The sequence below is a fragment of the Ictalurus furcatus genome, chromosome 12, assembly GCF_023375685.1.
Source record: "Ictalurus furcatus strain D&B chromosome 12, Billie_1.0, whole genome shotgun sequence".
NCBI classification, from domain to species: Eukaryota; Metazoa; Chordata; class Actinopteri; order Siluriformes; family Ictaluridae; genus Ictalurus; species Ictalurus furcatus.
This window is the reverse complement of record NC_071266.1, coordinates 23,222,122-23,248,026: the sequence shown is the minus strand read 5'-3', so window position 1 is coordinate 23,248,026 and position 25,905 is coordinate 23,222,122. Positions and strand designations below refer to the sequence as shown.

At 42.9% G+C, this 25,905-nt stretch overlaps 2 protein-coding genes across 3 annotated transcripts; one reads left to right on the top strand and one right to left on the bottom strand.

Annotated features, from left to right (window-relative positions):
- Positions 1-475: 475 nt before the first annotated feature.
- On the top strand, positions 476-9,822 carry pdia8 (protein disulfide isomerase family A, member 8). The gene is made up of 13 exons (XM_053638816.1): positions 476-669; positions 1,493-1,571; positions 2,228-2,345; positions 2,712-2,819; positions 3,268-3,397; positions 3,717-3,830; positions 4,218-4,343; positions 4,417-4,599; positions 5,010-5,118; positions 5,958-6,086; positions 7,332-7,411; positions 7,507-7,564; positions 8,034-9,822. Exons 1-13 carry the CDS (start codon positions 506-508, stop codon positions 8,121-8,123), a joined length of 1,488 nt encoding a protein of 495 aa, XP_053494791.1. The 5' UTR covers positions 476-505; the 3' UTR covers positions 8,124-9,822.
- A 5,869-nt stretch (positions 9,823-15,691) lies between these two features.
- Positions 15,692-24,450, bottom strand: csnk2b (casein kinase 2, beta polypeptide). Of its 2 annotated transcripts, none has more exons than XM_053638820.1 (7): positions 23,329-24,450; positions 22,552-22,631; positions 22,341-22,443; positions 19,576-19,691; positions 19,348-19,423; positions 17,576-17,765; positions 15,692-16,824 (listed from the first exon to the last, which is right to left on the bottom strand). In XM_053638820.1, exons 1-7 carry the CDS (start codon positions 23,459-23,461, stop codon positions 16,734-16,736), a joined length of 789 nt encoding a protein of 262 aa, XP_053494795.1. In that variant the 5' UTR covers positions 23,462-24,450; the 3' UTR covers positions 15,692-16,733. The 2 variants fall into 2 exon arrangements, with proteins under 2 accessions (XP_053494795.1, XP_053494796.1); XM_053638821.1 differs by lacking the exon at positions 23,329-24,450 and adding an exon at positions 22,785-23,302.
- Positions 24,451-25,905: the final 1,455 nt, after the last annotated feature.

Below are 25,905 nucleotides of genomic sequence, written 5' to 3'. Positions count from 1 at the left end.
TCACTGAAGGCTCAGTCTGAAAAAAATAAACCTTAGGTGTGAAGCAAAAATCCCATGTGTGAGATGTTTCTGTTACAGATTAAACTTGCATACTTCGTCAGTTATTTTATTATTTTTTTATTATTATTAATTAATTTTTTTTATTTTTATTTTTTTTTTACAGTTGTGCTGGCCTCAAAGTGATGTGGCAATAAAACAATTGACACAACAATCCTGTTATAATAATTCCTCGTATGAATTATACTCAATAAACGCTGTGAAACGATGGGAGGCTTTTTGATTGACGGAGAGTTGGACCAATCCGTGTCTTACATCTCACCTACGGTAGATCAGATTGACCAATCACTGTGCGCGCTTCCGGGACGGTTTTTCTGTTTTGGTCCCGCCTCTTTTATGGACACACAGAGAGAGAGAGAAAGAGAGACGTTATAAATACAGCTCAGGTGTTCGTCTTTTCCGTTTCGTTTTCTGCTGTAATTGAATTCCCTGATGTTATTTAGCTCTCATGGCGGATTTTGTGTCTCGCCTCTTATTATTGTGTGTTTTCTCTGCGGTTGTTTGGAGCTCTGTACTGGCCGCGCGCAGTGATGTGATGGAGCTGAAGGACTTGGATTTTGACTACATAGCTGCCGAGCAGGAGACCATGCTGGTCAAGTTTTATGCTCCCTGGTAAAAAAAAAGAAAAATGTTTTCTTCTCTCTCTCTATATATATATATATATTTGACATGCTTATAAAACGCATACTTTGTAGAAAGTCACAAAACTGTTTGTTTTGCACACTTCCGGTTGTTTGGATAGGCAATGAGCTGTCCATGGTATCTCTAACACTGAGAGTGTGAAGTATTAGTGACAGAATATTAAACCCACTGACAGGTGAAGTGAACAGCATTGATTATCTCATTACAATGGCACATGATATGGGGTGGGATTTATTTATTAGGCAGCAGGTGAACAGTCAGTTCTGAATAAAGTTGACGTGTTGGAAGCAGGAAAAATGGGCAAGCGTAAGGACCTGAGCGACTCTGACAAGGGACGAGTTGTGACAGGGATCTCCGAATGGTCTTGTGTTAGGATATGTAGTGGTTAGTACCTACCAAAAGTGGCGAACGGGCTACAGAGGGCACAGAATCCTAACACCCAAACCGAGCAGCTGGAAAGAGACTGGAAAGACCTATGAGAATGAGCGCATTAATATACAGCTGTTGTTTGCGGCTGCGCCACTGTCGGAGCTTCTCTTATAGAAAAGAAACACCTTCTGACCTGCAGATTCGAGAATTCAACTGTGCTGTGGTGTAAAATAATAAAAGCGCTCTTTCAAGCTGCGTTTATGCCGGTTTCAGTTCTAACATTCCGTGTATTTGTGTTGATTTGTGTATGCAGTTAGGCGTGTAGGTGTTAAACACGCTGTAGGTGTTAATTTAACACTCTGAGACTTTCGTCCTCACTGGGGGATTGTGCCGTTGATGATGATCCTCGTCTCCTTTGCTCCAGGTGTGGCCACTGTAAGAAACTCGCTCCTGAGTTTGAATCTGCTGCTACAAGACTTAAAGGCATCGCAACTTTAGCCAAGGTAAAGATCTAAGAAAACTTTTCAATATGAAAAAAAAAAAAAGAGAGAGGTTTTAGAAATGTCGATGTTTCATGAGTCGGCTGGTCTCGGATCTGTCTTGAGATTTTACAAGAGATCATCCGAAAACACCATTAAAAAAAAAAGACCGTGAGTTTCCGGGCATCTATACGGTCCCCTACAATCTATATACCCGATGGACCTGATTAGATTTCCCCCCTTTTTTCAGCTTCGAAATGACTTGCTTTTCTCCCATAGACAGCTTTCTGGTCTTCATGTTGGTTTATCTTTTTTTTTTCTTTTTTTCCTTTTTAGCAACAAATGCAGTCTTCACAGGCGAAACCCAGGGCTCAAACCAAGAGTAGCTGTTCAGAGCTATTAATTGGAGCAAGTGACCGATCGTGACCTATCAATATTTTTTTGTGACGTTCCAACGTTTTTCCGTTCAAATGGGTGGGGTCAAGTTGTTTAACACATCTAGATGTAAATATCAGGAAAGGAAAGCTGCAATTCCGATCTGATCTTTTTGATTTCATACCCAAACGTCTTCACTGTATAGCAAAAACAGAAGAATCTGCCTTGCCGTGGAGCTTGATCATAACTGGGGTTTGGCTGTGAAGGTCCGTGTCTTGTTATGGGATGTTTTCTCTCGTTTACAGGTGGACTGTACGTCAAACACGGAGGTTTGTGGGCGATTTGGGGTCACCGGATACCCTACTCTTAAACTATTTAAGAACGGGGTGGAAACATCGACCTATGATGGTCCTCGTTCATCAGGTGTGTTTGTAGGTGGATGTTTGGGTGTCAACCCTGCACTGTGGATATAAAGTGCGGCCTTCTTCTTTTCTCTGTCGATTGTGTCTGTCTGTAAAGTCAGGATTTTGAGTGGCAAATTTACTTTACAGACCTTTAAAGGTATGTCTAATCGTACAAAAAGTCAACCTATTGTTAGCTAAATTTCCAATGAATACATGGACAAATTGTTACAGTACAGCTTTAAAATGATCTTTTAATACTGGACCCCACACCTGTGAAGATTACGATGATGTAATCACTACAAGGTTTCCACTACATCTGCTGATCATATATCTTTTAAAAGATCTATGAATACAGCCTCAGAACTTTAAATGCACTCCATTACAGATGGAATCGTGGACCAGGTGAAAAAGCAGGCGGGGCCCGACTCCATGCTGCTGAACAGTGAAAAAGACCTGGAGGACTTCATCAGCCACTTTGATCCTAGCGTGGTCGGTGAGTGCTTCGGACCAGGTGTATCTTTCATTCTTTTATACAGCGGCGGTGTTGAATTCTTGATTCTGATCGGTCAGACACTCATTCTAATACGTTATCCTTTCTATAGTAAGAACTTACACGGGGACTCGTAAGACAGATGCTTCAATTCAACAGATTTTTAAATACGTATAACTTTTATATATAATTGATACGGTGATGTTTTCAGTGACGAGAGGTTTATTTAGCTTTTTTTTTTTTTTTTTTGAAGGAGTCTCCAGTGTTGGTGCTTTGTAACAGTCCGAAGTAAAGCGATAACTTTACGCAAGAGAACTTTCTGGCAAGTGAATGACGGTTTATAGCTGTTATAACGCAAGTGATGAGCTGAACTGACTCGCTATGTGGACGTTTCACATCGTTCACTGGATAAACGTATGATATCGAGTCTGTCTTTGTTTACAACATCCAGGAGTGTTCGAGAGCAGCGACAGTCCACAGCTGGTGGAGTTTCTGAAAGGAGCTAACCTGATGAGGGACAGCTTCCGCTTCGCTCACACCACCGACATGCAGCTCGGCCTCAAATACGAGCTCACGTCAGAGTAAGAGACGTGAAACTTTGGGCCCAATTTTCACGTTTTCACTTAGGGGTGTACTCACTTTTGTTGCCAGCGGTTTAGACATTAACGGCTGTGTGTTGAGTTATTTTGAGGGGACGGCAAATTTACACTGTTACACAAGCTGTACACGCACTACTTTACATTGTAGCAAAGTGTCATTTCTTCAGTGTTGTCACATGGAAACATATAATCAAATATTTACACAAATGTGAGGGGTGTACTTACTTTTTGAGACACTGTAAGTGCAAAATCGGTAAAGGAAATGCGTTAAACAAGCTCTCTAACATGTTTGTCTCCGAAGGGGTGTACTGTTATTCAGGCCTCCCAGGTTGGCCAGTAAGTTTGAGGACAGCGTGGTACGACACAGAGGCTCGTTTTCCATCACTGGTTTACGCCGCTTCATCAGAGACAACATGTAAGCATTTTCCCTCTTTTAATTTGATTAGAAATGACAGCCAGTATCTTCTTTTGCATTTGTATTACAGTTATGGTAGTTATATGTTTAATGAATAAATTAAGGGTGAAAGCGGCCTGTCGTAATAAAGCTATTAGTCGCTGTGTCTGCACTTTCCGTTGTCACTGCTTCAAAATGCATCAGAAGATGATATTAAAGCTCAGGATTCGGATTTCAGGCACGCGAACTGTGTTGTTATTAAACCATAGCTGGTGAGCTTCCAGGTCGGATTAGTGAATATCTGAGCACTAGTAAGCAAGTTGGTTTTTCGAGGTCGTAGTCAAGCCCGCGTAGTGAAATTCTTTAGCCTGAACGTGTTGATCCGTATGTCTGTACACTTCTGCGCAGTTACGGAATCTGCCCACACCTGACCAAAGAAAATAAAGATCAACTGAGGAAGAGAGACCTGCTGACGGCGTATTATGACCTGGATTATCGACGCAACCCCAAAGGCTCCAATTACTGGAGAAACAGGTGAGTAGGTGTAATGTATAAAGACAGAAATGATATCGTTATACTCCAAGGTTATGTGTGCTGTTTGGCTCAGAGTATTAAAGGTGGCGTCGCAGTACAAGGATCATGGCCTGCACTTCTCAGTGGCTAACCGGCAAGACTTCATGGACGAGCTTGAAGAAGAGTACGGTCTGGGCACCACGGAAGGGAGCGACATGCCGTTCGTCACCGTCAGGACTCGATTAGGACACAAATACACCATGCGTGAGGAGTTCACGTACGTCCAGTCACATGTGACTCACGCGACATTCGGAAGATTTCAGTGACTTCTGCGCACTAATTAAAGTATGACCGATTATCAGTCGGAGCTCGTGACGACCATTTCAGTTTGGTGCGATAAAAGAAAAAGACGCTAATTAAATATGTCTGGATTTAAATATCCGTGATGTGTTTAGTGATTCTGGTGCTAATATGATTCTGATTGGCTGGTGTGGATTCTTATTTACGTGTTATTCAGAAATTTCACCTTATATTAATGTCAATTAGGTTGTTTTTTTTTTTTTTCTTATTGACATTTTTAGAAATATGCTTAAAATTCGTGGGTTTTTTTTTTTTTAATAAAAGACATATCTATAGATTGCTGGGATATTTTGTCGAATTTAAAACTACGATGTGATTCCTTTCCAGGCGAGATGGAAAGTCTTTAGAAAGGTTTTTGGAGGATTATTTGGCAGGCAGACTGAAGCGTTATGTAAAATCAGAGCCTGTACCCACTAACAACAACGGACCAGTCAAGGTGTGTATGCGTAGTTTATTAACCTGAGCTTCTGTATGGGTTTAATGAGCCTTTTTTTTGTTACATTTTTACAAAAAGTGGAATAATTGTTAATATTTTCCATTACGACAACCTGAATTTGGCTTAGATATGAAATCTGAAAGTAGCGAAATAATGTTCTAAAAAAAATACAAATATAAAACCTCCTTTTCTTTCTTTCTTTTTTTTTTTTCTCGAAAAAACATAAAAATGTCTTGTTTACCCTCACATTGTTCACCATTGAGATCATGTAACGGTGTTGGATTTTTTAATATAAATGTCATAATTGTATTGCTTTAGAGTATAATCAGATGCCCTGGATATATATATATTTATATATATATATATATAGGACACGACAAATAAGTAGCGAGCGGATTGTGAAAATCATCCTAAACGTCATCAAATCTTTTTTTAAAAATTTTTTTTTATTAAACTTATTAAACAAACAAATTTGAGTGAGCTCCAAATGTAAACCCGGTCACTTCAGAGGTTTTGCTTTGTTCATTTAAGTAACCAAGAGCTGAAAATCTTATCGGAAATCGTGTTGAACGTCGTGTTTTTGTATTATTGTGTCACAAAATGTAAGAGCCAATCAGGTTTGAGTATGCAAATAAAGCAGGCCATGCAACACCAGTTGAACAGGGGAAAGGGGGGTGAGTGAATTGTACGTTTGCATATTTATAGGATCTAGATTTACTGACCGTATGAGTACTTCTACACAAAAACAAGTATTATAAGTGTGACAAGAACAAATTAAAAAGAGCTTGATTTTTCATTTTCATACTCATCACGCTTTCATGCTTTCTGTTTGTATTCAGGTGGTCGTCGCAGACACGTTTGAGGAGATTGTGAACGATCCAGAGAAGGATGTACTGATTGAATTTTATGCTCCGTGGTGTGGCCACTGCAAGAAACTCGAACCGAAATATACAGAACTCGGACAGGAGGTGAGACACCACAGTGGCTACGTTTACGTGCACGTCAAATTCCGTTTAAGGTCTATAACCGGGCTGCAGCCATAGTCCGAGTACGATGTTTATACGCGTACAGGCGTCCATACATAAATGCGTCCATTTAGCCTGAGTTGCCATTCGTAAACACCTAGCCTACAGCTGAGCGTCTGTTATCACCCACAATTCCTTGCGGACTGAGCGTGCGCATAGATTTCTTTCAGAGGATTTTCTGAATAAGTTGTTTACATGCAATAAATTTCCGATTCATGCGGACATTTATATATTCCAGAGTTGGGAATTAGAGTATCGTCTTAATCTGAATCAGGCAATCGGACTGCAGCGTTAACCTGCCTCGATACTAATTCGAATACTAACATTGCCAAATTCCGATTAATATCGGACTATTGACGTGCACGTACACGTCGTCATTCAGTACGTTTACATAGACAACGATATTCCGATATTAATCCGATTAAGACGATACTCAGATTAAGAAACTAGCATGTAAACAGCGATTATTGATGACCTTAATCCGACTAAAGTCACACTCGAAGTAAACACAAATGGAACTAAGACGTGTGGAGTACTCCTGTTTTAGTCGCATTATCCACGTGCGTTACAGACACGTACACACCTTAATCACACTGTTAACATCGTGTGGGAGTTTTCACCGCATTTTGTGACAGGACACCGTTTGACGGCAAATAAGAGAGCACGGCTGCCTCCAAAACCGTGTACTCACCTGCTGTATAGTAGGAGAAATACACGTATTTTGTCTACTATATAGACGGTAAGTACGCGGTTTGGGACGCAGCCCACGGCTTCAGGCAGTCGTCTATTTGTACGTACAGCATGACAAATAATTAACTGCACTTCAAGCTTTTGTAAAATTAAAAATAAAAACACCCCAAACTGTATACGGTTCCATAACGAAGATGAACTGTATGTCGATACGTGAAACTCTGGAGGGACGTCGGACGGCGCGGCGCGGTGACGTAATGACGTGAGCCGTTAATCGATCTATGTTCTATAACACGTAAAACAGGAACATGAAAGGAGTATTCTAAAAGCGACTCATGTAAACACCTTAATCACATTATTGTCTTATTCAGAATAAGCTCAAAAATTAGATTATTGCTGTTTATGTAAACCTAGTCACTGATGCCTACTTTTATGTACTGTTAACTAATTTTGATAAGAAATTAAATGTACCACATTCATGCAATTTTTCTTCCTCAGCTTTCCACTGATCCCAGCATTGTGATTGCCAAGATGGACGCCACTGCCAACGATGTCCCTCAAGGCTATGATGTAGAAGGGTGTGTATTCAAAACTCTCACTATTCACGGTTATTTGTTCCTTCGTTAAAGTTGTTTTAACTAGTTGCTCTTTTAACCGTTTGCTGTTTTTGCAGATTTCCCACGATATATTTTGTTCCTGCTTTGAGGAAGAATGAACCGAGGCGATATGAGGTAACATTCCCTAGAATTAAATTATAGGGTTACATTCTGTCTGCAAAATCAACACAGAGTGCTTAGTTTTGAATAAATGACATTATTCAAAATGACTCGGGGTCATTAAAAAAAAGGCACTTTCCCATAATTTGACACCCAACTATGTCGTGATTCTCCAAGGGATTAGATTTGCCTCTTTAATCTGATTTTAGTATTGGACATAAAGCATTTTGGGATGCACCAGGGGCTTCGTTGCAAGTATTAGAAGTATTTTGATTAAAATTCTACCATTACACCATTACGGCTTCCTGTTTAACTTAAATCGGCTAGAAAATAAAGGTTGTGTTAAGAGAAAGGGCTAAACACACAAAGCGCACATCACCCAAGCTAAAAGCGCGTGTCCCTTTCATACACGCTTACCGTGAGTGTACAAGTGTAAGGTTCTTGTGTGTGAATGTTCGATTAACATGTTTTGTTTGGGTGCCAGGGCGGCCGTGAAGTCAAGGACTTCCTCAGCTTCTTGAAACGGGAAGCGACCAACCCCTTGGTGCTTAAAGGAGTGAAGGAAGAATTGTGATGTATCACGAATGCGAAGGGGATGCTGGGAAATGTGGTTTGTTTCACCCGTCTCATTTGTCCGGTTGTGCGATAATGAAGGTCACACGGGTCCTCCATATGTTCAGCCATACGTATCGGTTAAGAAAGGTGACGAGATGAACATGAGAAGCACCAAAGTGTCGTGTTTCATATTCACGAATCACTTCTCAGGAAGTGTGTAGCAGCCTGGGAAAACCTTTCGTAAAACCATAACGTTTTTGGGATTTTTTTCTTACTGGCTTTTCCGAACCGAAATGATTTATATTATGCAAGTTTCCTAACTACAGGTAAAGTTATAAAACATTTGGGCGGCGTGCTGTTCTAGGAAAATAATCAAGAACTGAGACGTGGTCCGATGTGAAGCCGAATTACTGCTAACCCCTTAAATTAGTACATTATAAACAACAACAACAACTCTGACAAATCTCCACCGCAGCTACATCTTGATGGATTTTCCCAGACCGCCACACGAATACATTCGAGTTTGCCCTGGAAAACCTTTTGTAGACTGGATGAACTTTTGGAGGTCCCTGTGGTCTTATACTGTTCCACTGATGCTGTTCCCTCACCACCTTGCTGTACTCTTTTACCTCGTCCATTCATAAGTCCATGAGTCACGCCCATAGACTGCACGTTAGGCCATATTGTACATTTATTCATTTCTTTTTTTTTATATATAAAGTGAATATTTCTCTGTGATACTCCTGATTAAATGAATCTGATTTGATTATTTACCTCTGCCTGGCTGTTATGTTTTACCAGTGCGTGGCCAAGGAGAAAAGAAGGAACAGTATTCTTCACTTCCTGTCCGTGTAAAGGAATGACACCGGTTTCACAGTACACACCTGAAGTGCTCTCTTTTAGATTCTCCCGCTTTACTGATCTTTTTTTTTTCTTCTTCATGTACTTAAGGCAGGGCGCACGGTGGCTTAATGGTTAGCAGGTTCGATTCCGTCGGGGCCATGTGTGTGCGGAGTTTGCGTGTTCTCCCCGTGCTGCGGGGGTTTCCTCCGGGTACTCCGGTTTCCTCCTCCAGTCCAAAGACATGCACGGTAGGCTGATTGGCATGTCTAAAGTGTCCGTAGTGTATGAATGAGTGTGTATGTGATTATGCCCTGCGATGGACTGCCACCCTGTCCAGGGTGTACAAGGCGGTGTACCCCACCTTGTGCCTGATGCCCCCTGGGATTGGCTCCAGGTTCCCCCGCGACCCTGAAGAAGGAGTAAGCGGTAGAAGATGGATGGCTGGATGTACTTAAGGCGGTTTGTACCTGATGTACATATTAATATGTGATAAATAATCAGGTGGATGATAGATAGATGTTTAAAGCAGTTGGTTTAAGACTTATGTGATGTGATAGTCATGTGATTCAGTACTATGAAGATTTATTTCTAAAGGAAAAAAGGCAGTGGGACTAATAGGTACTAAGCCCATATCTTCTTCACACCGTCACTAAAAAGAGGTGTGCATGTGGTATCAGACTTTTACAGATATCGTCATCGTTCGTGTAGCGCGTGCTCTTTTGAATCAGTGCAGTCGTTTTATAAATATCGAATTTTTACACCCCTACACATGCAGCATATAGTATGAATTTTTTTTAAAAAAAGGCAAGGAATGAGAAATAAGTGAAAGACTGGGTTAATAGAAACACACAGACACAAAACTAGAGATATACACAATGTGTAATGGATTGCTTAGACACTAGAGATATGGAAAGGTTATATAAAGATGTAGGTTATATAGAGAGGTTCTCGTTTACTCCAGTCTGAACGGGCGTGTCTAAAAGTCTGTACTCTTCATCAAGGTCCAGACGGACCCTTCTACTTCATCATCGTTTTCATCCTCAACATATCATCATAATCCTCGTCATTATGCTCCTCATCATCAACTTCATCCTCATCATTATCCTCCTCCTCCTCATTGTCTTCATCCTCATCATCATATCATCATTATCCTCCTCATCATCATCTTAATCCTCATCAACATATCATTACCCTCCTCATCATCTTCATCCTCATCATTATGCTCCTCATCAACTTCATCCTCATCCTCAACATATCATTACCCTCCTCATCATCATCATCTAAATCCTCAACATATCATTATCCTCATCATTATCCTCCTCCTCATCATCTTCATCTTCATCCTCATCAACATATCATCATTATCCTCCTCATCATCTAAATCCTCAACATATCATTATCCTCATCATTATCCTCCTCCTCATCATCTTCATCTTCATCCTCATCAACATATCATCATTATCCTCCTCATCATCTAAATCCTCAACATATCATTATCCTCATCATTATCCTCCTCCTCATCATCTTCATCATCATCTTCATCCTCATCAACATATTATCCTCCTCATCATCATCTTAATCCTCATCAACATATCATTACCCTCCTCATCAACTTCATCCTCATCATTATCCTCCTCATCAACTTCATCCTCATCCTCAACATATCATTACCCTCCTCATCATCTTCATCCTCATCATTATCCTCCTCATCAACTTCATCCTCCTCATCAACATATCATCATTATCCTCCTCATCTTCATCCTCATCAAAATATCATTATCCTCCTCATCATCTTCATCCTCAACATATCATCATTATCCTCCTCATCATCATCTTCATCATCATCCTCATCAACATATCATTATCCTCCTCATCCTCAACATATCATCATTATCCTCCTCATCCTCATCAACATATCATTATCCTCATCATTATCCTCATCAACTTCATTCTCATCATCAACATATTATAATCCTCATTATCCTCCTCCTCCTCCTCATCTTATTCTCATCATCATCTTAATCCTCATCAACATATCATTATCCTCCTCATCTTCATCCTCAACATATCATTATCCTCCTCATCTTCATCCTCATCAACATATCATTATCCTCATCATTATCCTGATCAACTTCATTCTCATCATCATCAACATATCATAATCCTCATTATCCTCCTCCTCTTCATCATCTTATTCTCATCATCTTCATCCTCATCAACATATCATTATCCTCATCATCATCAACATATCACCATGATCCTCCTCCTCACCATCGTCTTCCTTACTCTCCGCAGTGATGTTAGTCTCTGCCTGTGTGTAGAGAGACGCAACAGTGAGACACCTCTGTACCTTTAACTAAATGTATAACATAATGAAATGACTATTTGACAGTTTATGAGCTTCAGTCTTGTACAGCACGAAATCCTCTGAGCAAAAACTGTTTAACAATTATACAGAAACAATACAGTTTTACAGAGTTAAATATGGAAGGTAAAGTAAGTAAAAAAATAAATAAAGTAGCTAAGTTAAGTTTACTTACTTATTTAATAAGGCAAATTCAAGTATGTAAGTGAGTAAGTAAATAAATAAGTAAAGTAAACAAGGTGAAGTGAACGCACTATTCCTGAGCTGAGAGCACCATAAATGGCTGCTGACCACACGCTAGCGGCTAACAATTTATCTATAACGTATTTAAGCTCACATTGAAGAGGCAAGACAAACTGAAATGCAAACCTTAACCACAAAAAAAGTAAGCATCGCCAATAAAACTTGAGAAATGAAGAACTACTGTACAGTTTCTGTTCATGGATGTACATTACAAGCCAAAAGCTAATATTAGCGGGTTAGCTCACTCACTATCTAGCTAGTACAGAGTATACATTTAACGAAGCATATTTAAATACTATAGAGTATATTCTAATTCAGCTATAGTCTATGGTATTCTGTGCCTCCTTGTGCTCCTCTGCACAGCACTTATCAGCATCAGGACACGTTGTGTGCATACTTGTGGAGATATCTCTATAGTATGGAGTTTTGGGACCTAAAGGAACAATGGTTTCTGGACCTAAGGGAACTATGGATTTGGGGCCTCAGGGTAACTAGGGAGAAAGAAACCATTAAGGCAACATATAGACAGGAGTAATAAATTGTGGCGAAAACCCCGGCTGAGACGAGCACACTGTTCAGAAAAGTATAAAAGGCCGGTGTTATGTCGCATGAATTTAGACAATGTCTTGGATATTTATATTTGGTGCTACATGTGAAGGTGACGTGTTGAAATTAATTAAACGGAACGTTTGTTCGATTTGGGAAAGTAAACGCGCCATGGGACTGTTGCTAAGTAACTATATAAAATGGCCGCCGGACGAAAGCTAAGCCAGCTATTGGGCAAGGCGGACAATTCAGCTGTCCGTCATGATGAAAGACAACACTGAAAATATCACCATTTCTATTCAATTCAATTCACTTTTATTTATATAGCACGTTTAACAATGGACGTTGTCTCAAAGCAGCTTTACAGAAACATATAAACACAGGATATGGATTTTAAGTGTGTGAATTTATCCCTATTGAGCGAGCCGGTGGTGACGGTGGTGAGGAAAAACTCCCTAAGATGATATGAGGAAGAAACCTTGAGAGGAACCAGACTCAGAAGGGAACCCGTCCTCATCTGGGTAACGACGGATAGTGTGAAAGTAAAAGAAAGTTCATTATGGTGTTTATATGAAGTCTGTTTGTTGAACTAGTCCACTGTTCACTAAAGGAGACCTGAGTGTAAAACTGCATGTGGTAATTACAGTCCTAAGGCCATAACAGCGACCGTCGTCCCAGCAACCACAGCGAGAACGTCCATGTGGAATTGTGGTCCAAAACCATTTCCATGGGACTTCAAGCGGTACCATCCTCAGCAATCTCCAGGCTGTAGCCTCCAGTTGATGAGCGCTCCATCCAGCGGTAGGGCATCAGGATAGATCAGGCAGGACCAGAGAGCAGAAAGGGTCAGGATCACTGACATCTCCATAAAATCATGTGTGGCTCGACAGAAGGAGAGACGGAGAGGGAGGTAAAGATTATCAATCAGGTATGTTGGTAGATTACGATGGAGAGGGTGAGAATGACAAAATTACGCAGTGATTATCCTTTATACTTTGCACTGATTGCCCGGCATGGCCGCCATTTTGAGAAACATCGGTTCGTGGACTCGGAGCGGTGAGGAAGAACCTCAAGTTGTGAAGGGGTGAGTGTTACAGGAGCGCACTTTCTCTGTTTAATGTTGTGAACACGGTGGATTAGTGTTAGTTTGTGTGGTATAATTATCGTGGTGTATAAATATCTTGAAGCTGCGATTGGCCTCTGACTTACAGGCACTATACCACTAGTGGTCGGTAGTAGTCACTGTCATCATTCCTGAACATTGGGATCATTGGGATAATTGGGAAGGGGTAAAAGTGGTACAAAATCGACACGTTGGCAAATCACTGAGTCTCAAGAGCGTCAGCACTGTAGTACAGAACACCACATGACATTTTTTTACACACCTTTGGACATTTACACCTACTTTAAGCTATTTTAAATAAACTTTCTGTACAACAAGGTTATCAAAATTCATATTGTTAAATATTGGTGTTTATCTGGACAAGAAGAAATGGATGCTACAGATGACTTACTGCTGCTGCTGCTGTAAAATGACACACTAACACCAGGACGATGGTCTTCCTGTAGCAGCGGGACAGCGTCCGGCGAAACGTAAGTCACTCGTGGAAAATTTTCATTTCGAAAGAGCGTGGTCTGAAAAAACATTCGGGAAAGTTGCTTTTGGTCCTTCCTGACCTTCATGATCTAGGATTTACCATGTTTTATGTTTACTTCAGCATTACAAATACTAAGCACGCAACCCACTGTAGAAACCTGTCTTCTTTTACATGACATTTTTTTTATATTATAGGCACCTTACATGAACAAAACATTTGTATATAAAAAGGATAACCTGAAATAACTGAGGAATAAAGCACTTGGGGGCATGCTGTTAGAGGAAAATAATCCACCATGATCCTGTGTGAAGTGGAGGGAAGTTACTATAACAGCATGTGCCTTAGTGTTTTATTCCACGTGTTCATACCACAGCAATTTTCAATTTGACATACATGTACACAGGTGCATCTCAAAAAATCTGAATATTGTGAACAAGTTCATTTTTTCCATAATTTAATTCAAAAAGTGGAATTTTCATATAGTCTAGATTCATTACACATATTTCAAGCCTTTTTTTTTGTTTGTTTGTTTGTTTTAATCTCGATGATTACAGATTACAGCTCATGGAAATCAAAAATCCAGTATCTCGAAATATTCGAATAAAGAATTTATAATACAGAGATGTCCTGATGACCTGAGAAGAGCTCTAATCAGCGAATTAACTCAAAACACCTGTAAAGGTTTCCTGAGGCTTTAATCTCTCAGTCTGGATCAGTACACACAATCACAATCACGGGGAAGATGAATGTAAATGCTGCATTTCATTTGGAAATCAAGATTCCAGAGTCTGGAGGAAGAGAGCAAAGGAACAGAATCCATGCTGCTTGAAGTCCAGTGTGAAGTTTCCAGTCAGTGATGATTTGGGTTGCCAGGTCATCTGCTGGTGTTGGTCCAGTGTGTTTTCTTAGAGCACTTCATGCTTCCATCTGCTGACGAGCTTTATGGAGATGCAGATTTCCTTTTCCAGCAGGACTTGGCACCTTCCCACAGTGCCAAAACTACTAGTAACTGGTTTACTGACCATAGTATTAGTGCTTGATTGTCCAGCCGACTCGCCTGACCCGAACCCCGTAGAGAATCTATGAGAGACACCAGACCCGACAATACAGACGATCTGAAGGCCGCTATCAAAGCAACCTGGGCTTCCAGAACACCTCAGCAGCGCCACAGACTGATCGCCTCCATGCCACGCCACACTGATGCAGTAATTCCTGCAAAAGGATTAAAGCCCTGACCGAGTATCGAGCGTATAAATGAACATACTTTTCACAAGGTCGACATTTCTGTATTATAAATTCTTTCTTCAAATAGTTTGAGATACTGGATTTTTGATTTCCATGAGCTGTAAGCCGTAATCATCGAGATTAAAATGAAAATAGAAGGTTTGAAATATTTCACTTTATGTGTGATGAATCTAGAATATATGAAAGTTCCACTTTTTGAATTAAATGAACTTTTCCACAATATTGTAATTTTTTAAGATGCGCCTGTGTGTGTGAGAGTGTAATATAAATAAATAAATAAATAAATGATAAATAATTGTATTTCATTCAGAGGGACCTGGTCATTATTTCCATGGTTACGGCATGAGGTTTGAGAGATGCCACCTAAATGCTTTGCAGCTGACAAACGGTGATGAAAATCTTCAGGAACAAGATGTAATTACTACAGAATCGACAAACGTGCCACAACGACGTAATGATCGCGTGCGACTGCTACGTGATCTCGGAAAATAACCTCTCTCGAAATCACAAGAAAAATACATTTGAGATCTTAAAATTCCATTACAGAAAAAGAATTAACTCGTGGCATTTCTGGACTTGTGTCATTTTCCCTGCTCCAACACACCTGAACTGGACCTCTACCTTATTATAACTGTACAGAGCCGCTTCCTGTTTCTTCACAGGGCTGGCGTTTTCAAGTATTAACAGTAACGGTGCTGATTACGCGCTACATTAAATGGAGTTAGTAAAGAACAAAAGGGCACAAACTATAGGAAAAAAAAAGTTTATTTTGAATTCTGAACCCTGGTTCCTTGACAGCTCTAAAGGAAGAAAAAAAAAAGAAATCAAAAGATACCGAAAAAAACAAACACAATCCAAAAACCACAAACCACTTAGAGTAACAATTATCATCATCTTCATCGACGCTTTCAATTAATCTTTATCCTGCAGTCACATGCCGTTTTATGAAACCAGAGATGCAAAGTTAAGAACAGGAAGGGAAAATAAAACACATTTCCAAAATGTGGACGATGGAATAAATAACGCTGGCAGGAACGAGTGGACAAGCGACGTCTGAGGGGTCGGCCCACGCTCGCTCTGGACTGACAGAGGCAGAGACGGTCGGCTTTCGGTTTCAGTAAAAGCGGCAAAAAATTAACATCTCGTCCAAAGAAAACAATAAAAGAAAAAGCAGCGCACGCGTTAGCCGGATTTTATCTTGCACGCTCCATTTTGAGAATTTTGAGGAATTAAGCCAATAGGAAAACTCGGTAGTGTCCAAAAACAGACCACCACCAATCTTTCCGATGCCCGGTTTTGTTTTGTTTTCTCCAACAGTCTCTGCCTACCGTAGAAGCGGTGTAAGGAGGAAACGCATGCATGAGGTGTGTAGGGAGGAGACTTTGGTGTTTTTACTAGGACTGGTGAGTTGCACTGCCTTTGTGAACACGAGCACACCGTCACAATTCACCAATTATATAAATCCTGTTGATACGTTAAGTTGAAAGAAGGGAGGGGTTTTTTTTACATGGAAAACACAGATGACGGCACGGTACGGTATCCCCTTGCCCCGTGCGTGTGTGCGTGTGTGCGTGAGTGTGTGTGAGAGAGAGTGTGAAGAGGAAACGTTTACAGATTATCCAAAGTGTGTGCGCGTTCTATATTCCCACTCTCTCGGTACTGGATAACATCTCTTAAACAAACCTAAGATAAAACAAATGGTTCTGTTGGTGAAGAGCGAGGCGATGTAAAGACAGACACAGATTCTCTCCCTCGTCTCTCCAGCCCTCCCTTCCCTTCTTTCCACCATTTAGCGGATGGCCTTGACAGGGCTCTTGAAGCTGGAGGCTGCCTGCAGCTGCAGCTGGTACGCCATCGGGTGGATCTTGAAACCGTAGAGCCTGGGTTAGACAGAAGAGTAAAACAAGGTCATGTAGACGAGGACAGCACAGAACATATCGGAAAATATCCGACTGCAGCTATATTTTTTTGTTGTCGTGGTTGCTTTCTACAATAATACAGTTTCCGCAATCAGCTGCACTGCCGGTCAAAAGTTTGTGGACACACGACAAATGTTCCCCGTGATCTTAAAAGCCTTTTGATGTGAAGGTGTGTGATTGAATGTGTGAAATCGGTGTCGTAGACAAAAATATAATCGTGCCGTCGTTTTCTAAAATAAATCGAAATAAAGAATGTGTGTGTGTGTAAACTTTTGAGCAGTAGTGTGTGCGGGATTGTTAACATTATGGTGTTAAGTGTACGTGCTGCACCGTAAACCAAACAAACGGATAGGTTTAAATGAAGCGATGTCGCACTGAAACTCATCACGGTAGTCAAAACATGTGGTTTGTACTCTACACGTGTTCTGTACCTAAACCAGATCGTTTGTTCCACTGTTGCGTTGCAGTAAGCTCAATGAACCGAACTGATCTGAGAAATGCCCAGTCGTATGGCATCAATCTTTTCCCCCGTGTCTCATCAATCCATCTTGATGCGCTGGTTCGGAAGAACTACACTACTAGAGGAGCAAAAGTTTGCGGACACCTGACCATCACACCCATTTGTCCTTGTTGAACGTCTCATTAAACGTAGTCACTCTTAGAGGAAAGGGGGGGACCAAAAAAAAAAAAAAAAGCACGAGAGGACACGAACCTGGGCACAAACTGGTTGGCAGGCCTCTTTGGCCGGTACTCGGGGTGCACCATGAAGAGCATGTGGGGGAACCCGGTTCCAAAATAAGCTCCATCGGTGTGGTGGTGCCGGGACGACTTCGGCGTGTACACGTCCATACATTTAGGACAGTAGAGCTTGACCATGGCCTCGCCTGGGATATCGGACAGCCCTAAAGACACACGGGAACATACGCATGTTACAGAAAAGAATGATAAAACACACACACACACACACACACACACAATTATTAAGATTATATCTTGATTACGGTAAGAGAAATTACCATAATTTTTCTCCATACGTTTTTAAACCTATGTTTAGACACAAAGCTCAAATCTGTTTGTTCAGCATGAAAGATTTCTTCAACAAAAATCATATAAACTACATGTATATGCGATTTCTATCAGATCTGATCAAATCATATGGTGTGTAGAGTATTCTCAAATAAGCATTCCCTATATGGAGAAGAAGAGGAAAAAAAACCCAGCAACCCAAAACCATGGAATAAACGCAGCATGAGTAAAAGTGAGAGAGGTGAGCACGTCTCTTTTCTTTGTTAAAATCTCTCTTTTAGGTTCGTCATTCATTCAGAACCTCATGCAAAACACTCCACAGTGAAACCCCAGCGGCAGGCAAATAAACACCGCACACTACAGCCGTTACTATAACAACGGATGCGAATGTCACTACAGCGTGAACAAACAAATCCGATTCGGTTAAACTGGTGGCTGACAAAATGACCAACCCAAGGACCTGGAACAAGAAGGGTACGTACCTGAGCGCTTTGCTTTCAGATTTTTGATTTCCGCTCCACCTTTTGAAGTAAATTACGGGGGGGAGGGGGTGAACTTTTCCACGATACCCTAATTTTTTTGAGACGCACCTGCAAACGCTACTTGTTCGGAATCTGCCGGATCAATTAGCGTGCACCGATGATACGATCTTCGCTACCTCGTTCATCGACCTGGATACGGACGGACGGACAGATTTCCCAGTCAGAACCCCAACTCCCCCCCCATTAAACACGATCTAGATCTTTAAGAGTTCATTTTTTTAAAAACTGGCGTAGAAGCAAGTCAAAATAGCTTCCACGTCAGTCTTTCTGGCCCCCCCCCCTCCTTCTCTCAACGTAGTGGTCATTTCATGCTCTCAGCTGTCTGTGCACTTGACCTTTTATGGAGTTTCGTGGGCGTCGCTAAATGCAAATGAGCTGTGACAGGACCGCGCTTCGCACTTTACGGATGGGCAAAATCAGCGTTTCAAACGAGAAAGTTCTGTAGAACCAGTGGATCCAACACACAAACGTTTACTACAAGATCGAATGCAGCATAAAGCGGTCATATAACTCTCCTGCGAAAGTGTCACGGTTAAACATATCAGTTTTGTCGAGGATGTGCTACTTCAGACACGAGGATAACGACTACGGCAGAGTTTCCCGTATTAACCAACAAAACCCGCTCGCTTTATTTACTGTATTACATAACGTCAGCTCCATTATTCTTTTTTTTTTTTTTTTTTTTTTTTTTTTACAGTTTAGTCGTTTAAAAATCTCACCAAGCAAAACGCAGGACTATAGCATCGCTAATACAGAAGTCTAGCTAATATCAACCCCTGTTGAACTTAACAGCGATGCGGGCACTCGACGTGGAAAAATAGGATTTAAAAGAACTTCATCAGCATTTTTGAGCTGCGGTGTTAAAGAAAGAAAAGCCTTGGAAAGATCCGGATACGACTGTTAACCAGGAACTCACCGATAGGCAGCATAGGCTGGTTCTCACAGTAAACACGAGGGCAATAGCCAAAGTCCCCCTGCTGATATTTCTCCAGCTACAACAGAAAAAGGCAGAATGAAAACGACCGTCTCTCATACACTAACGATATACAGAACCTCAAACTGACTAGGATACAAATGATTCTTCAGTGAAGCCCTTTAGGACCACTAGGACAATGCATTAAACAGTGCCAAGGGGGCGCTGTACCATCTGAGCAATGCCACGGTTGGTAAGGATGTAGCGCGCGTGGATCAGGCCGTACAGCATCTCGGCCGCCTGTTCGATCAGGTCACTCTGATTCGGGTTGTCTTCCAGCTCCTCATCTGGCAGGACAGAGCGAGAGACAAAACGTTTAGTGTTAACGCCGACGCAAGAAGGAAGAGCGTTCTGAACATAGTAATGCAATAAAGATTCAAACCCAGCACTACGACCAACTCGGGGAGAAAACATGATTAAATACTACATTAAATACTAAATGAAATCCTGCTGCGTGTTACAGGTGACGGGGAAATAAAAACGCACTGCATCTTTGAGAACAAGAGCACACGTGCAGGGACGCGCTCCGACTAACTTTCTGACCAAGCCCAACAGATATGGAACAGACTTCAGATTAGTGCTCACTGTCTGTCTTTCCCACAGTCTCTCCCTCAGTCTCGCCGTCCCTCTCCCTCAGTCTCTCCCTCAGTCTCGCCGTACCTCTCCCTCAGTCTCGCCGTGTCTCGCCGTCCCTCTCCCTCAGTCTCTCCCTCAGTCTCTCCCTCAGTCTCTCCCTCAGTCTCTCCCTCAGTCTTGCCATCTCTCTCCCTCAGTCTCGCCGTCCCTCTCCCACAGTCTCTCCCTCAGTCTCGCCGTCCCTCTCCCACAGTCTCTCCCTCAGTCTCTCCCTGTCTCGCCGTCCCTCTCCCTTTGTCTCACCCTCATTCTCGCCGTCCCTCTCTCAGTGTCTCTGTCCATCTCACTGTCCCTCTACCTCAGTCTCGCCGTCCCTCTCTCAGTGTCTCTCTCCCTCTCACTGTCCCTCCCTCTCCCTCAGTCTCGCCGTCCCTCTCCCTCAGTCTCGCCGTCCCTCTGTGTCTCTCTCCCGCAGTCTCGCCGTGTCTCTCTTAGTGTCCCTCTCCCTCGCTCAGTGTCTCTCTCCATCTCACTGTCCCTCTCCCTCTCACTGTCCCTCTCCCTCAGTCTCGCTGTCTCTCTCTCAGTGTCTCTCTCCCTCTCACTGTCCCTCTCCCTCAGTCTCGCCGTCCCTCTGTGTCTCTCTCCCGCAGTCTCGCCGTGTCTCTCTTAGTGTCCCTCTCCCTGACCCTTCCTCAGTCCCGCCGTCTCTCTCACGCTGTCCCTCTCTCCCTCTCATTGTCCCTCTCCCACAGTCTCGCCGTGTCTCTCAGTGTCCCTCTCCTTCCGTCTCACCGTCCCTCTCTCCCTGTCCCTTCCTCCCCCAGTCTCGCCGTCTCTCCCCCAGTCTCGCCGTCTCTCTCACGCTGTCCCTCTACCTCAGTCTTGCTGTCCCTCTCCCTCAGTCTCACCGTCCCTCTGGGTCTCTCTCCCGCAGTCTTGCCATGTCTCTCAGTGTCCCTCTCCCTCGCCGTCTCTGTGTCCCTCTCACTGACCCTTCCTCAGTCCCGCCGTCTCTCTCTCAGTGTCTCTCTCCCTCTCACTGTCCCTCTCCCTGTGTCTCGCTGTCCCTCTCTCCCCGTCCCTTCCTCCCCCAGTCTCGCCATCTCTCTCTCTTTCAGTGTCTCTCTCCCTCAGTCTCCCCGTCCCTCTCCCTCGCTGTCCCTCTCTCCCCGTCCCTTCCTCCCCCAGTCTCGCCGTCTCTCTCTCTCTGTGTCTCTCTCCCTTAGTCTCGCCGTCCCTCTCCCTCAGTCTCTCTTCTTCTCACTGTCCCTCTCCCGCAGTGTCTCTCAGTGTCCCTCTCCCTGTGTCTCGCTGTCCCTCTCTCCCTCTCTCCCCGTCCCTTCCTCCCCCAGTCTCGCCATCTCTCTCTCTTTCAGTGTCTCTCTCCCTCCCTCTCCCTCGCTGTCCCTCTCTCCCCGTCCCTTCCTCCCCCAGTCTCGCCGTCTCTCTCTCTCTCTGTGTCTCTCTCCCTCAGTCTCGCCGTCCCTCTCCCTCAGTCTCTCTTCTTCTCACTGTCCCTCTCCCGCAGTGTCTCTCAGTGTCCCTCTCCCTGTGTCTCGCTGTCCCTCTCTCCCCGTCCCTTCCTCCCCCAGTCTCGCCATCTCTCTCTTTCAGTGTCTCTCTCCCTCAGTCTCTCCGTCCCTCTGTGTCCCTCTCCCTCTGTCTCGCTGTCCCTCTCTCCCCGTCCCTTCCTCCCCCAGTCTCGCCGTCTCTCTCTCTCTGTCTCTCCGTCCCTCTCCCTCGCTGTCCCTCTCTCCCCGTCCCTTCCTCCCCCAGTCTCGCCGTCTCTCTCTCTCTCTCTCTCAGTGTCTCTCTCCCTCAGTCTCGCCGTCCCTCTCCCTCAGTCTCTCTTCTTCTCACTGTCCCTCTCCCGCAGTGTCTCTCAGTGTCCCTCTCCCTGTGTCTCGCTGTCCCTCTCTCCCTCTCCCAGTCTCGCCATCTCTCTCTCTTTCAGTGTCTCTCTCCCTCAGTCTCTCCGTCCCTCTGTGTCCCTCTCCCTCTGTCTCGCTGTCCCTCTCTCCCCGTCCCTTCCTCCCCCAGTCTCGCCGTCTCTCTCTCTCTCTCAGTGTCTCTCTCCCTCAGTCTCCCCGTCCCTCCCTCAGTCTCACTATCTCTCTAATCACCACCTGGTGACCAATCAGAATCCTGAATTCAACCGTGCTGTGCTCTTAAGAACAATACGGTCTAATGCCCTATTTATGCTTTTGTTGTTGTTGTTACACATGATCGTACGTGTAGACTGCTATGTTGTAAAGTGCCCACATTTCTGACCTGAAGCTAAAAAAAAACAAAACAAAAGAGTCTGCCTTAATAATTAGGCTCGCCCAACGACAAAAGTGCTGACGGGTTCTACTGACCCGGTTCCAGATCCAAAATCATGTCCAGGGCTTGTCTGTAATGAGGAACCTGCTCGTTCAGCCCAGTGAGATTGAATTTATCCTGGATGTAATCCTCATCCACCTGAGCGCACACAGGGAACAGAGGCGTTAGCGAATAAAAACAATGGATGATTTGGATTTACATGGATTTACAATGAACAGCAAGAAAGCAGAGAAGCTCAATACGAACCTCGCAGAAGAACTCGTTCCCACGTAGACCACAAAACCAAGAAATCCACGAAACTTCCTCTGAACTGCTCATTTTTGAGACTATAATGGGGGGGAAAGGGAACACAGTAAGAGGTTTTAGAGACAAAAACACTCAAATGGCTTCCTCTGAGGTGTGCAAGTGCTTTACATAGACTGTAGCAGCCATTATTCATACCATATATATATATATATATATATATATATAGAACTTACATAAGCAGGACGGAGCAATTTGGGATTCATCCAAACAATTAAACCGCACTACAGAATATACACACAATATAATCGAGTAGCATTTTTAACATTAGTGTCGTTCACCATCTCGGCTACGAGGCTAATCGCAGCTAGTCGTATTTACCGATTGAAAACAACAGATTCTGCGCTTGGTTTAGAGATCTCGGTTTAAAATAAACCGCGGAAGCAATGTGTGTGTTAAAACGTCCATACATACATCCCCTGGCTACAACCATTAATGACCGTTTTAAGAAAACAAGTCCAGCCACCTCTCTGTGTAGCGGACTGGATGAAATCAACATGGCGGACGGTTACACTGCTCACACTAGGCCGCATGAAAAGCGACAACCCCGAGCCTTATATTTACACCCTGATACACACAGATTCGCGTTCAGGACACACTCCGAGATACACACAGATTCGCGTTCAGGACACACTCCGGGATACACAACCACTTCAAACACATCACGGTTATATAAAGTGTGTGTTTGTAGACATTAAAACGTATCTGGAAGAGGCTCACCTCCCGGTTCCGTGCTAAACTGCAGCAATACAAGCGCTCTCTGATGGGCGTGTGACGTATTAAGCAACGTGATGACGCATGTTCCCTCCTGTCGACCTGGAAAAAAAAATACCCCTCCTCTCACATCCCACATTTAACTGCTGGTCCCTATAGAAACCGCTTACATTTAAAAACAATAGATATTATATATACTCAGCAAACAAACAAGCAAACAACAACAACAAAAAAACCCTCATAGCCCACATTTAACTGCTGGTCCCTATAGAAACCGCTTACATTTAAAAACAATAGATATTATATATACTCAGCAAACAACAACAAAAAAAAACCCTCATAGCCCACATTTAACTGCTGGTCCCTATAGAAACCGCTTACATTTAAAAACAATAGATATTATATATACTCAGCAAACAAACAAACAAAAATCCACCTCTCACACCCCACATTTAACTGCTGGTCCCTAGAGAAACCCCTTACATTTACAGGCCCTAGATACTATATATACTCAGCAACAAAGAAAAGAAAAGGAACGTCCTTTCACACCCCACATTTAACTGCTGGTCCCTATAGAAACCCCTTACATTTACAGGCCCTAGATACTATATATACTCAGCAACAAAGAAAAGAAAAGGAACGTCCTTTCACACCCCACATTTAACTGCTGGTCCCTATAGAAACCCCTTACATTTACAGGCCCTAGATACTATATATACTCAGCAACAAAGAAAAGAAAAGGAACGTCCTTTCACACCCCACATTTAACTGCTGGTCCCTATAGAAACCCCTTACATTTACAGGCCCTAGATACTATATATACTCAGCAACAAAGAAAAGAAAAGGAACGTCCTTTCACACCCCACATTTAACTGCTGGTCCCTATAGAAACCCCTTACATTTACAGGCCCTAGATACTATATATACTCAGCAACAAAGAAAAGAAAAGGAACGTCCTTTCACACCCCACATTTAACTGCTGGTCCCTATAGAAACCCCTTACATTTACAGGCCCTAGATACTATATATACTCAGCAACAAAGAAAAGAAAAGGAACGTCCTTTCACACCCCACATTTAACTGCTGGTCCCTATAGAAACCCCTTACATTTACAGGCCCTAGATACTATATATACTCAGCAACAACAACAACAACAAAAAAAAAACCCGAAACATCCTCTCACATCTCAGATTCAACTGCTTTTATTTCCAGCAAATTTCTTAACATGTGTACATATTTGTATTAACACAAAAAGAATCAACAACGGAGACAGAAACTGAACAAGTTTCAAAAACATTTGATGAACAGAAATGGAATAATGAGTCCCTGAACAAAAGGGGGGGGGGGGGGGGGGTCAATATTAAAAGTAACAGTCAGTATCTGCTCTAAGTACTACAGTGCATCTCGTCCTCATGGACCGCACCAGGTTTGTTAGTTCTTGCTGTGAGATGTTTCTCCACTCTTCCACTGAGGCATTTACAAGTTCTCCATCACGTCTGCAGGGACACACACGGTTACATGTAATTTTCCACTGCGAGGACGATCGGCTGTCCTTCCTGTCTCCCTGTAGCACCGTCTTAGGCATCTTACATTACAGACATTGCAGTTTATTGCTCTGGACACATCTGCAGTCCTCATGCCTCCCTGCAGCAGGTCTATGGCATGTTCACGCAGGTGAGAAAGAACACTAGACATCTTTCTTCTGGTGTTTTTCCGAGTCAGAAGAAAGGTCTCTTTAGTGTCCTAAGTTATTGTAACTGTGACCTTAATTGCGAACCGTCTGTAAACTGTTCGTGTCTTAAGGACTGTTCCACAGGTGCATGTGCAATAATTGTTTATGGTTCATTGAACAAGCATGAAAAACATCGCTTAAACCCTTTCCAATAAAGTTCTGTAAAGCTTATTTGGAATTTGCAAAATTATCTTTAAAATGCACTCTTCTGAAAAAGGGATGTTTCATTCATACATACATACATATACAACAGAGTGTCCCAAAAGTCTCCATACGTAGGGGGAAATTAAACTTTTCAGCAAAATGTCTTCCAAAACCTGTACTTAGTTCATATATATCACTTCTTTCAGACAGCCGTTAAGAATGCTTTTGACAAAAGAACGTATTGAAAATCGTCCTCATGGCTGGATCGGGAAGCTGGCACAAGGTTGCGATGGACTGCAACAGGAAACATGGCGAGGACACGACACTGTTGGCAAACTTAACAGATTCGAAAAGACTGGAAGTGATGTGGAGCGACCGAGATGTGGACGTCAACGTACACCCAGGGACAAAGGGACAACTGACGTGGTGCTGGTCATACAGTACATAGTCCCCTACTTATGGAGACTTTTGGGACACCCTGTATTTATGTAGGCCAAAAGTATGTGGATGGCTGACCATTAAACCAGAGACAGACTGTTTCCACAAAGTTGGAAGTACACAACTGTACAGTATGCTGTAGCATTACAATTTCCCTTCACTGGAACTAAGAAGCCCAAACCTGTTCCAGCGTGACGATGCCCCTGTGCACAAAGCGAGCTCCATGAAGACATGGTGTGTTAAGGCTGGACTGGAAGAACTTGAGAGTG